Genomic DNA, 13,728 nt, shown 5'->3' with positions numbered 1-13,728 from the left:
ACTTAGAAAATTGTTCTCATTAATTCTCCCACACCCATTCAAGTTGAAACTTAAAAAAGTTATGTATTGTACCTAACAAAATGTGAATTAATTAAAAAATTAACCAATTAGTCAATTAATAATTGGTAATTAATTTTGTTTGATATCAAATGAGGGAAATAACTTCTACATTATTAAAAGATAGTAGTAAGTGCAAAGTAAGTAAGCTTTGTTTTTTATTTTTAAAGGATTGTTTATGTATTGTTTGTTATACTATTTGAAAATAATGTATCTTGTTTTGTTTTTTTATTAGCTTGAAGAACCTTTGTTAAAAACAGCTAAAGATAAAATGATGAAACTAGCTGAAGCAGTTACTGATAGTGGTAAGTTTCTTAAAAATGTTCATATAATAAGGCTAGTCTTCAAGTCTGAAGATTAAAGATAAGTGCCTTACTTCAGTCCCAGCTTTGACCTACATATTTTGCCACATCCATAGCTGTTGTCCACTGGTAGTCGATTAAGGTTCTCTTTTTTGACTTATATGTCTGTCCTCAGCAGCTCATATAAAGATGCTCAACAAATTCTGAAGCTAATAACACATTCAAAATTATGTTGTTTTTTTTAACTCATAGCAATGCTGAATTTATGCTACATTAATTAAATATAGGCATGACTCTTTTTGTTTGAATATCAGATGGCAGAATATATTGTCAATAGTGTTGGCTCTTGCTGTGGATCCCCAGGAGAGCATAGGACCACAACCGCACCTCTCCACCGAACTTAGTTCTGAGCAGCTTTCTTCATCTTCTCCCTTGTCTTGGACCTGCCCTTTTTTATCCTTTCTTGAGGGTTCCAATCAAGTGCCTGCCTTGCAACATTGGTACTTAGTTATCACACGGTTTGTCCTATCCAGCTCCACTTTAGCTTTTTAATATCCTGTGCAATATAGTTGCTTGGTTCTCTCCCACAAGTTGACAGTAGATATCTTTTCGAACCACCTAATTCCCAATATCTGGTGTAGGCAGCTGTGAAGGTCTGGAGTTTTTCCATATTTGTTTATGCGACTCTTCATGTCTCGAAACTCTATAGAAGAACCAACTTAATATCTGCATTAAAGGTTTGGATCTTGTTCTGTAAAGACAGTGCTTTAGAGGGCAAGATGGTTTGAAGTGGTAAAGGCAAATATAGTTTTATTAATGCAATTTTGTATATCCTCATCAGTGCCACTGTCTTTGCTAACCCCTAACAATATTAAATGCTTTCAGCTACAAGATTATTATTTATATATCCCAACTCCATCTCTGAGGTCATAGTATGATCAGTGGTCTCCTTAATATATTTTTGTGAACAGTTTACAATTTTATCTTCAGTTCTTTTCACTTAGAGAGAAAATACATTTTCAAGCAAAACATTAGAACCAGTTGACATTTTTTTTTTTAAGCTACTGCCCAGGCAGAAACTAAGTTTGTTGAGGATGCTGTTCAACAGTTACTCAAGGCTAGGAGGGTTCTCAAATGTTCCTATGTCTATGGGTATTACCTTGATGGACCAGGATATAAAAAAATTGTTTTTGAATTCATGCAGGTAGGCTCATGTTATTTTTTTTTTAATCCTTGTTATTTAAAAGCAGACATTGATATCTGGACAAAAATTCATTTGTTTGCAATATAAAGATTCAAAACATAGTCACTAGGCCTTAATGTTTTGACTATTCACATAGTAATAAACATAAACCTGTGGATAGCACTTAGTTGTGTGGATCAGATTCTTTTAGAAATGTTCATTCAAGTACTTTTACTCTGAGGTCTTATTTCATTAAAGAGAAGAAAGAGCCTATATTTTTATTAGCTAGACAGTTCAACATTTAAATATAAACACAACAAAAAACATCTAAATTGGCAACAACTGTGACTTTGTTTCTAGTAATGAAAATTGGGACAATTAGATTTTTGACAGGTATCATTTTTTTTCTCTAACTTTATTAATAACCAAATTTCTTAACGAAATGTACAATTATTATTCTCTTTTCATGTGATATGCAGACAGAGCTAGAGGAATGCACTGAGATTCTATCCCAAATGGTCAACCGGCTCTATTTGAGAACCCCTCGCCGTAAGATAATTGAGCAGGCTCACATTGTCCAGCGCAAGCGGCTGGAGTTCATCATGGCCATTTCTAAAGGGTTGGTGCCCCCTGAGACCCCACCAGCAGTGCGTAGGGGGAAGAAGAAGAGAAAGTTCAGTGGTGGTGGACAGGAAGATGTAAATACCAGTTTTTTTCTTCACATTTTTTTTTTTGTTTTGTTTTTTTCTCAGAATGGAAGCTTTTTGATGAAACTATGCTTTTTAGTCTAGACATTATTTAAGGCACACATAAAAATATAATGGGTTAGATGGAATGCATAGAGAGAGCACAGAAGAAAAAATTGTGAAAATAATTATGGACATTTTTACGACTAGCTGTCACTGGACTAGTAAACTTTATTACTATATATATATACTATACTATATTACACAGGCTTTATGGACAAAAAACAAAAAAATCCACAAAGTTTTCCTTACAATAATGTAGCTGAAATGAAAGAACAATTTACAATAAATTGTTAACAGACTTAGTATTTTAAGTTTGATATTTCATTTGTTCTATAGATTTGATATTTTTAAAAGTTGATATGTGAGATGTTTGGTTGAGAGACAAAACCTGCTTGGCTACCTGTCTAGGGGGGCTCTCAAGTTCAAATCCTGTCTCAAGCAGAGTGCTGTTTGATGAGCCTCTAATGGCAGCATACAATCCTAACTTACTTCTATATAATCCATTTCCCCCACTGGTCCACAAAAGAGATGCTTAAAAACATGAAAAATGCTATATACAAAAAGCAAATAATAATTTTAAAAAAAGGAAAAGGCACACTACTGCACTTATGAACCTGATTAATTTGTTGCCAACACATGAAGTTATTAGAATCTCCTTACTTGCCTTGTTCCCAGAGCTGGAGGCCCCAGAATTTGTATGAAGGCCTCCTAAACTTTTTTCAAAAGCTTTAATAAAAATCAAAATATTAATAATAATATATGGGTCCATCTGTCTTGAAAAGCAATGGATGCACCCATATGAATCACTGGTTCTGGTTTCTTCTTGAGTCTGGGCAGAATCTGATGTCACTAAATAAGCTGATTCTGGAGCGGCAAATGCAGAGCGGCAAAGTTTGCCTTTGCCACAGTTGTGTGTATGTGAATGCACCTGTTTTAGGGCTTTCTAGTAGGGCATCTTTCTTTCTAAGGCCATTTCATTCATTTCGCTCTCTGTGATGTTCCTACCAACACAACCAGTCTATCTCCATGGTAGGGCATCTTTCTTTCTAAGGCCATTTCATTCATTTCGCTCTCTATGATGTTCCTACCAACACAACCAGTCTATCTCCATGGTAGGGCATCTTTCTTTCTAAGGCCATTTCATTCATTTCGCTCTTTGTGAGGTTCCTACCAACACAACCAGCAGTCTATCTCCAAGCTGTCCTCCCACATACTTTCATTAATGCTTGTAGTCCTCAGATCTTGTTTGCATGCAGACAAAGGTAGTTTGGCATCCCATGGGTCTGACTCCCTCTGCAAATTCTGCACAGTTTTGGTTGCCATGATCTGTTTGGTATTTTCCCAGACATGCTTAGAGAGTTTTGCCACTACTGATGAAGCCTTTTCAATTCTTTTTGTCACCTCATTGTCTAAATATAGGTTGCTGGCAATAGTTGAACCTAGGAAGGTAAATCCCTGCATCACTGTGACTTTAATTTATATCAGGGATAATCTTGTGCCAGATGCTTGGAGAAACCTATTGACTAAACTATTGACATGCAGCTGCCAAAGCATTTACTAGCCTTTGTAGTGTAGTGCTATGCCTTTTTTACAATGAAAATCTGAAATTTCCGTCAGCTGATTTTCCTACCATGGCAAATAGGACCATGGCTGCTGAAAAGGTCGAAAGCCTTGGTCACGTCAATAAAAGCTGTATACATGGGCTGTTTCTGCTTTTCTCCTTTAGCTGGGAGAAAATATCTGCTGTAGTTCCTGCCCTAAAGCCACAATGTGACTCAAACATGTTCTGACAAGATCTTTCCAACATTGTTAAATTGTGAAATAACTCTGTAACTGTTAAACAAGAGTAGTCGCCCTTGTTTTTGTAAATTGTAGTTTGCAACTTTTTAAAATCCTGGGCAACTGTTCCTAGTTCCCAACACAGGCTTAACAACTCTTGGAGTGCTCTTCAGTAAGCCATGCTTTCCAACCTGAATGGCTTCTGCAGGAAGTCTATAATGATAATACTTAGTTCTAAAAGCATGCCAAATTAAAAAGGAAAGAAATAGAGCACTTGTACATTTTATCTCATTTTCCTTAACAAAATATTTAATATTTATAATATAGTAAAATAATTCATATTTTTGGATAGGGTAATGCCCTAGGTTGACACACTGCCATAAATCCGGAGAGGCATTTATGTATTATGAGCATGCTACAAGTGGATACTTCTTAAGAAGAGTGTTACCAGCTGTAAGGTTTAAAGTATTGTTGGTAAAAATAAAAAAAATATGTTTTAAAAAAAAAACTTTAAAGTTTCTAACTCGTCAAATTTTTTTTTTTTTTCTGTAGTGAGGGTCTCTCTCTTGTGGACTTCCCCAAGCAGTAGCACTGACTGCTCTCCCTTAAATACATCCCTGCTTGTGCCTGTATATATAAACTAGAACAAGAGATAACTGAAATGCTTTGTTTTGATAGGAAGACTTACATAGAGCCATTGTAGCCTCTATTCAGGAGGTCAATCCAGCTAATCCATGGATTAAAGATGCCTCAGGGCGCCATACAAATGTCAACTCTCTTCTGGAGTGGCCTTCACCTTCAGATGAAAGCGAGGACAGTGATACAGAACAAGAGAAAAGAGCATTGAGAGAGAATATAGGTCAGTGAGCTAGAGGCTTCTTAAATTATTTTTTTTTGAAAAAAAAAAAGAGGGGGGGGGGGGGGGGGAGGTAATTGGATAGGAAGTGAAGTGATGAGAAAAGTTAGGGCTGGGTTTTTCTATATTTAGTTCTCAGTGTGATGTATGTTGCTATAGTATGCAGCTTGTATCTAAATTGTTCTTCAATGTACTTCTAGCCAGCTTTTTTGCTGCTGAGCTGTAAGCTCTTTTGTAGACTGTGTGGAGAATGAACCATTGGTCAACCCCACCTTGTCCCATGGATATTCCAGTTACTGTTAGATCCAGATGTTCTTTTACTTCAGCATTGGAGCAACTTTGAAGATTGAAAATTTCTTTAGAATGCAGGGATATATAAAAAAAAAAAGCCTGAGGAAACATCAAGTCTACACTAAATGCCAGACTTCAATGTACAGAAGGCAGATAATGCTAAAGTTTATCTGTTTCAATGCCCAATTATAACTATAGTTTTGTTTGACCAGTACAACATAAACCACATATATTGTGTGTATTATGAATTAATATTGCAGTAGCTTTAGGAGGACTCAAAACCTGCAATATTTGGAGCCCCATTCCAAAATGCCATGAGTTTTCTTGTAAGTCAGAATTCCACAATGGAGTCCATGTCTGGGTACTACTGAGTCAGCTTTGTAATTGTAAGACACTTTGAGTGTCCTTAACTCCAAATACTATGGTTCATCACATCTTTTTTTTTTTTTTACCTTTCAGCTAAGTCTACGTGGGCTTAAAAGTAAGACCTTGTGATCTTTAGGGCAGATGATGTTAAGGTCATCTATTTCTTTGACCAGTGGTTAACAAGCAGAGTGTCATGTGGCCAGCGCAATGACCAACTGCCTTTACTTTCCCCAACTAAAGTCAGGTACCCATTAGAGTTAGCGCCCTAAAAATCCAGAAATCCCAGGTTTGGAAGCCAAGTGCTTAATCACTCAGCCACCACACTTCCTCTACTTGGGGTTAGAGTGAACAAAGGGATACATTTTCTTGGATAAATTTAATATATTTTTTTAAAACCAATACATATTTACCAAACCTATTTATAACAAATCAAGTATTTCAGGCATTAATTTTGTACAACTCCTTAGGTAAGTGTCACAGATCAGGTTGCAACAAAGTTCGAGCCAGAAACCCAAAGACCAATGGTCACCATGATTTCTGCAGTCTATACTGTATGCTAGTGGACAAGAGTGACAGAGAAGGGGAGGAACGAGAAGGTATTTTTGTTGAATAGTTTGATTCAGACAAAATCTACACTTAATCAGATACACTCTGTTCTTAATTACATAGTTTACACTTAATTAGATACAATGGTCTACACTTAATCAGATATAGTAGTCTACACTTAATCTGATACACACTACACTTAATTAGATGCTGATGTTGTAAAAATCTTAAAAGCGTGCATTGTGCTTTGAAATTCTGTAAGCATTGTATTATTGTCAACAATCATGTGTCCACAGAAATGTTTCTAGTAGCTTAGAGTTTCTACTCAGAAGACTATATAATGTAAGGGGAGCTAATTGATTTACTGTGCTAGAAAATTAGACAATTATAGAATGAATTATTTCTTGTGTTCAATCTTTTCATGATTTCTACATGAAGGATTAAAATATTTTATTTGGTATTGAGTTGCTTCTACACCTAAAGAAAAATATCTGGCATACAATTGGCTATTGGGTCATCTAATATGTGAAAATACCAAGACATAGTAAGCATCCAAAACCATCATAGTACCAAGAAAGAAAGGAAGAATATGACTAGATGGCAGCTGCTCTCTGAATGCCTGGTCCTCAATATGAAATAAAGTGTAAAAGAGTGTAATAGTTGGTGCCATTTTGTCATATAAAAACTCTTAGAGAGGAAAAGTAATAATGCTTGATTCTTATTTCAGGTATCTCTGAGATTGTCCTTGATGAGCACATGGAGCTGTTGAGAGCTCTAGAGATGTCCAGACTTCAGTACCTCAGAGACAGTGGTCTGCTGTATGTGCCAGACTCTCAGGAGGGGCAAAAGTAAAGACAATTTTATAGAGTTCAGACTTGCATGTTAACCTTTCATTATATTGAACACCAGTCCAGTTTTACGAGCCAACATTTAGACTTAATGTATACAAATATAAATATATATATATATATATAAGCATATCCTTTCCCCAAAAAATTGTACATACACATTAGCATTGGGTAGATGTAAAAAAAAATGTCCTCACATTTTGAAAAACAAAATCTAGTTTCCTATTTCCTCTTAAATTCAGGCTGCAGCTCTGTCACTGAACTACACGTCTGCTTAAGGCGAAATCCTGACATATGTTGAAAAAGGAAAAAGATTGGATCAGGTTTAACTTGGTTCAGTCTCATGACCTCTAACTTCATGCTGGAAATCATCTTTTTTTTTAGAACAAAATGACTAAAAGCCTTGTATTAGTTTGTGTGCTACTTTGTACTGGCCATATGAACACATTATCCATTGGCCTCTAAAACATCTTGATATTCTACCCCATTGTCATCTGGAGCTCTAAGAGTTTTATTTGTGCTACTTTTTACTGGCCATATGAACACATTATCCATTGGCCTCTAAAACATTATCTTGATATTCTACCCCATTGTCATCTAGAGCTCTAAGAGTTTTGTTTGTGCTGCTTTGTACTGGCCATATGAACACATTATCCATTTGCCTCTAAAACATTATCTTGATATTCTAACCCATTGTCATCTAGAGCTCTAAGAGTTTTGTTTGTGCTACTTTGTACTGGCCATATGAACACATTATCCATTTGCCTCTAAAACATTATCTTGATATTCTACCCTATTGTCATCTAGAGCTCTAAGAGTTTTGTTTGTGCTAACCTTTTTTTTTAAACATCTTTATATCAAAAGTACAAGAATACAAAGTATTCTATTATTTATCTGAAGCACTTATGTTTGAACCTAAACTCCGCCAAGTCATGGTTTTCCTGGCTAGCTCAGGAATATTTTAATATTGAACTATTTAACTTTTAATATTAAGACCTTCCATTAAAAAAAAAAGAAAAGAATTACCTCTTGTGTGTTTTAGCTGTGCATGTAAATATTTAAATAATAAAGTCTAAATATATTTGTCCAATGTAAATGCTTGCCTATAATTTCTAAAATGGAAGTTATGAAAGAAGAGGATATTGCACACATACCTATACACTTGTAGTTCTATACATGAGATTATCAATAGTGGCTAAAAGAGACTCAAGGAGGCCATAAAAAAAAGTAAATCTAATTCTATCAACACCCTGCCTATTTGCATCATCAAGTCAGATCTAGATCTAGACTAGTGGAGTTATCTAGAATTAAAAATATTTTCTCAGAGGAAAGATGTTGGGTATGACTGGTGTCCTCACTTTTAGAAACAGAAACTTCTCTCCAACTACCAGCCGTTGGATTTAAGGGATTTGCTGAAGAAAATGACTACTTTTATGAGCTTTGCAGTTGATTGTTCAATATATTTAGGTTATTTATGTGCTTTGCAGTTGATTTTTCAATATATTTAGGTTATTTCCATTTGTTTTCAGTCTGTATCTGAAACGTTTCATGTTTCCTTATTATTTATTGAATTTTTTTTTTTTATTTCTCAGGCATGGCAAGTTTGCTCGCACTGGATCTCATCGGCCTAGGTCCAACAGTGCTGGCCAGACATCCAAAGATAGCCGGCACCGTCTGTTGGATGATGTTGATGCACAGTGTCACAGACTGCAAGATTTATCAGTGGTCTTCACAGAAGGTAATCATGGTTATGATCTCCCTTGACTGGTAGTGATAATTTTATCTCCCTTGTCTGATGTAGCCTAATATTTATATTTTATATACCAGGGCTAATTAGGTGTTTTTCAAAGCTTATATCAACTCACTCTGTCTGGTAAAAATTTTGTACATGTTATTTCTCCATCTCCCAATTTTGGATTAAGCTGAAATTTTGTACTTATTAACAGATGTGACTGGAGTTAGTTCTCTTAATATGTTTTTCAAATAACTATAAAAACTTCTATTTTCATAAGAACTTCACTGTCTTATTGGTAAATGTATTGATCTTAGGATACTTGAGACCTCAAATACGAATTCAAGCCATACAATATTTTAAACCTCCACCCAGAAAGCTCCTTCTCTCCCACCCCCACCCCCTCCAATCCCAACTGGTCCAGACAAATGATTGGACTATAGCGCATAGAGAAAGCTAAAAGCATGAAATCGTGCTTAACAAAAACAATTGGTAAAAAATATTTCCAATCGCACAGATTTAGAACTATTACAAATATAATTAGATGACTGATCCAAACTAATTGATACAATTCACTTAATATAAGCTTTGTTTTTGAAAAGAGTATTTTTTAATATTTTGCTTGTTTCAAACTACAGTGTTAGCTAAATGGTAAGGCAACTGGCTTACCTATCACTTTGTATAGGACAAAAAGTTTAGCTGACTAATTGAATCCTGACAATTGTACAAACTACAATTACAAAGAAAAGAGTTTGCTTTGATTTGTCCAGTTTGGTTTAATTTTGACAATTATTTCTTTTTAAAAATTTCAGAGAAGAAAAAGACTCGTCCAAAATCTTCCATTGATAAGAGGAGAAAGTTAAGTCAGTCCAGTAGATTTGATGAATCTAAATCTACCATTGTGACCAGAGTTCCTAATAAAAGTGTGGAGGATCTCTACTGCCTGGACCTGCCAACCAAAGCTGTGAAATGTAGTCCAGGTTTCAAGGAGGGATATCTAACACCAGTGTCCAGATCCACAAGCTCTGGTTTGCTGGATACTTCAGGCATCAAGGTGTCACATTCCTCTGATGCCCTGACGCCAAGTGCCAGCTTTGATGAGAAAGTGTCCATATCTTCCTCGTCGTCCTCCTCCACTTGTGGGATCAACTCTGCGGCTACCACCAAGTGCATATTTGGGTCCATGTTTGGTGCCATCAAAGACATCTCTGTCTCCAACATACACTCCAGCAAGAGTGACAAGACGAGAGATTTCCTCAGCAAGGATCTGGCCTTGATATTCAACACCTGGGACTCGGATGAGCACAAGAAAGCACCGGAGAAACAAAGCTGTAGAGGTACAGGGCATGCTCGGCGACCTCTGACCCTGGATGAGTGTTCAGGTTTGTCTGGGAAGGGCGTTTTGGATTATAGCTCTGGGCAGTCCCTGTCAAGGCCAAACAAATCCCAAACACAGGCCATTGTGAACAGTCAAGATGACTCCATTAGCGCATCAGCACATGGCTTTAGAGCTGGACAAGTCCTGCAGGAAGACAAGACTTGGGATTTGATCTGTAATGAAGAAGTAGATGATGATGCAGTTCTTTCTGAGGCTCAGGCAGCTCTTTCTGAAGCCCGAGACTCTTCACATGCGTCTGAGAATACAGATGTAAAAAATGCTCAAAATAGTGTTCGAGAACTGATAGGCAGGAAGTCTGCATCTTCTTGTGAGTTTTCACTGCTGGAGATGGCAGAAAATCTCCTTCAGATCACAGCTGATGTGCACTATAGAATCAAAGAGATTGAAAAGGGTATCCGAGGACTGGACTTGTCTGGCTCAACCCGGTCTGTGAAGTCGGCAGATGCAGCAGTTGGGCAGAGGGAGAAAAAAACTTTCAAACTGAGAGTAAACTCTGCGAGTGATGTCATTGTCAGAGAAAACGAGAGCCCTCCTTTGCCAAGAGCTGCCTGGTCTGACGAGGTCACAACTGATGACCTATCTTCCTTGTCATCAAAATCAAAAGCTAAGTCCAGGAAAGTGCACTGCTCATCTAAGGAAATGATTACGCAGGGTAAACCTCTGACCTTAACCTGTGATACTTCTGATAGTGTTCATCAGTTGGCATTTGGTTGTCAAGGGAAGTCTGCTCGGGTGTCGCCAAATCAGATTTCTAAGCTTTCAGTCAGAGCTATGCTGACTGAGCCATACGTCCCGGAAGAACTTGACTCTAGACAGACTGAGGTAGAGGATGAAACAGAGCTAACCACAAATAGAGATGCTAAACCAATTGCACAATGGTCAGCTCATGATGACTACTGTATTCTGCCCCAAATGAACACACAGCCGACAAATACATGTGGCCCTAGTGAAGCACAGGGATCTCTAGAGTACTCTTTGTTCAGAAATACACAGGCTGACCCTGCCAATCAGTTGGACAGCACATCTGACTCAAAGCTGTTGGATGGGCATCTTGACTATCACCAACTAATCAGTGTTGAGGGAGACGCAGACGGAGGACTGTCAACAAGTGCCTTGATTATGGATGCTTATGAGATGGCAGCCTCCGAGGACCAGGACTTGTGGGAAGATGCCAGCACGGGACTTTCTCCAAAAGCTGTTAAGGAGGATCAAGGTGATTGTCAACTGTGTGAAGAGGATGATGATGATTCAGTTTATGTATAATATATGCATTATAAAAACCTTTCTTCCAATTTTTTTTTTTTTTTTGTAAGGAGTTTCCTTTATATTTTACAAATAATTTGTCACAAATATTTGGCTGTTGCACCAACAGCGCAACTGCTCCACAGTCTTATAGACAGCAGATTTCTTTTTTTTAAAAATAATTTTTAATTGTAAACAGCCCATAATTGTACATAGCTGTTACAATATTAAAATCCATTTCATTGACACACTAGATCAGTTTAACTCACTAGATCAGATTCACTCACTAGATCAGATTCACTGACTAGACCATGAAAGAAAAAGAACTTTTGAAACAACTTTTTCATCTAATTCTTCTCTATTTTATACAAATATTGGATTCTTCTTTTGTTGTCTTGTTAATTTAATGTTTCAACCTGTTCAAATGGCAAAGCATTTTTAGTTTCCTCTACACATTCTCTAACATTACTTGACAATTTGGATTCAAAAGATGGTTTGAATTTTCTTTGTTTATTTACAATGTTCAATTTAAAATGAAATATTTCGATACGATATATGTCCATATATTTTGGCTTAGTATTCATTTAAAAAATATTTGAAATTTTATCACTAGCTTTTCTCACAAAAATTAATTGAAATTGTACGATCGTGATTGTCTGTAGACTACAACATATTTTTTGCTTATTTGTTATGTGGATCAATTTTTTAAAAACCTATACACTCTTGTCTTCCTTTTTTTGGTCTCTCTCTCTTTTTTGTTTGTTTTGCAAATATTTTGTTTCATCTCATCTTGCAGTTGTTTTTTTTTTTTTTTTTTTACATTACTTACAGTTTTCACTTGGTCTTCTGCTTATCAACTTCTGTAGGGAGTAATGATTGTTGAAACTAACATTAAGTGCTGCATTAAACAATTAGCCTAAAGAAAACTCTTCAGATTGAATTAGCTTTCTATTGAATGTTTCCTTGAGCAGAAACATTTTTTAATCATTTGTTGGGGTGGTGGAGAGGTCTAAGTGTGTCAGACATATTTATACTTTAAAACATGTTAATCTTCACTGCCCCCCCCCCTCAAACAAACAAACAAACTACAAAATAAAAAAAAAATGTTTTGTAATTCTACATTGTTTTCTTATTTCTCAGTATTATTAAAACTAGTTACCATTTAGTTCCTTGTAAAAAATCTCAGAATTCATTTTTACAAATGAAAAGTGTTTTTAGCTAGTTATCATGCTCCTGCTATCAGGGTTTAATTAAATTCAGTTTTCACTTGAGAAAGTCCATAGAGAGTGCAAGACTCTTTATTTTCTTAAAAAATGAGAGCAAGTGAAAAAAAATATTCATTTGAATACAATGTACTCATTAGATTAATCTAACAATTCTGCCCAGAGATATACACTTTTTTCTTTATTCTTAATGAATTCCTGATGAATTCTATGCATATTTCCATAAATGTATTTGACTTTGTAAGCAACAACTAAACAGTAGACTTCATCATTCTGCAAGCAGAGAACTTTGCAAAACATTCTTGGCTGTTGATTCAGTCAGATTTTACCCCTGATATTTACACTATTCTACAGGGAAATCAAGTAAAAAAAAACACAGGATTAAGGCATGTTTCTTATTCTGTATTCTTGGACAAAGTCATAGAAGTATTTTTTCTTTCCTTGTGTAATTATAGCATAGAAAGGTTTTCTGAATTGTTCAGGAAAAAAACTAATGACTTGAAGTCTCTAATTATTCTACATGTATGACAATTTTACACAGCAATCTTAGACTGCTTAAATCCATTACACTGCTTGTAAGAAAATGATGAAATTAAAAGCTCCATTTTCTGAGTCAAGGTTGAGACTGTAATATTTGATGCTTTTTCCCCATTGGCTGTGATCAAGTCTGAGAATTCCTTGTACCTTTACAACAGTTTTCTTAGAGATCTATATATTTCGCACTGTACAAAATTATTTTTACAACATGGCCTATTTATTCATGTGTGCCATACGTAAACTATCAAATTATCTCTCCTTTCATATATATATATATATATATATATATATATATATATATATATATATAAACAACTTGAAAAAAGAATTCAGTCCATTTTATGTTTAGTTATTTTGTCCATTTAGGATGTCATTTTATTTTTTATTTTTTTTACAATACTTCTATTTAACTCATATCTTCGTGGAAAAACGTGGAACCTGGGTGGACAGATATAAAAAAAACGGCTCTAGCAATTTTCCTAGAAATTTGACAGTGGATATATATTCATTACAAAAGATATACTAGCCCATTGGCCTCAATATGAAAACTCTAGTTTGACTTATAATTTTTTCAAAGCATAAAAATAAATAAGTTTAAATTTGGCTTGAGATCTAGGA

The 13,728-nt window shown here is 35.6% G+C and overlaps 1 protein-coding gene across 4 annotated transcripts in view; it reads left to right on the top strand.

Annotated features, from left to right (window-relative positions):
• Window positions 1-13,396, top strand: part of LOC106066650 (ankyrin repeat and IBR domain-containing protein 1-like) — a 31,585-nt gene extending 18,189 nt beyond the window's left edge. For all 4 annotated transcript variants that reach the window (XM_056013959.1, XM_056013958.1, XM_056013957.1 and 1 more), the window contains exons 16-23: window positions 293-362; window positions 1,421-1,563; window positions 2,022-2,240; window positions 4,749-4,929; window positions 6,051-6,179; window positions 6,857-6,977; window positions 8,570-8,715; window positions 9,522-13,396. In XM_056013959.1, the coding sequence (XP_055869934.1) occupies window positions 293-362; window positions 1,421-1,563; window positions 2,022-2,240; window positions 4,749-4,929; window positions 6,051-6,179; window positions 6,857-6,977; window positions 8,570-8,715; window positions 9,522-11,371 (2,859 nt within the window). In that variant the 3' untranslated portion in view covers window positions 11,372-13,396. The remainder of the gene's footprint in view (window positions 1-292; window positions 363-1,420; window positions 1,564-2,021; window positions 2,241-4,748; window positions 4,930-6,050; window positions 6,180-6,856; window positions 6,978-8,569; window positions 8,716-9,521) is intronic.
• Window positions 13,397-13,728: the final 332 nt, after the last annotated feature.

Source organism: Biomphalaria glabrata, chromosome 16, assembly GCF_947242115.1.
Source record: "Biomphalaria glabrata chromosome 16, xgBioGlab47.1, whole genome shotgun sequence".
NCBI lineage: Eukaryota > Metazoa > Mollusca > Gastropoda > Planorbidae > Biomphalaria > Biomphalaria glabrata.
The sequence above is the reverse complement of the archived record's forward strand: the minus strand, read 5'-3'. Positions and strand labels throughout refer to the sequence as shown.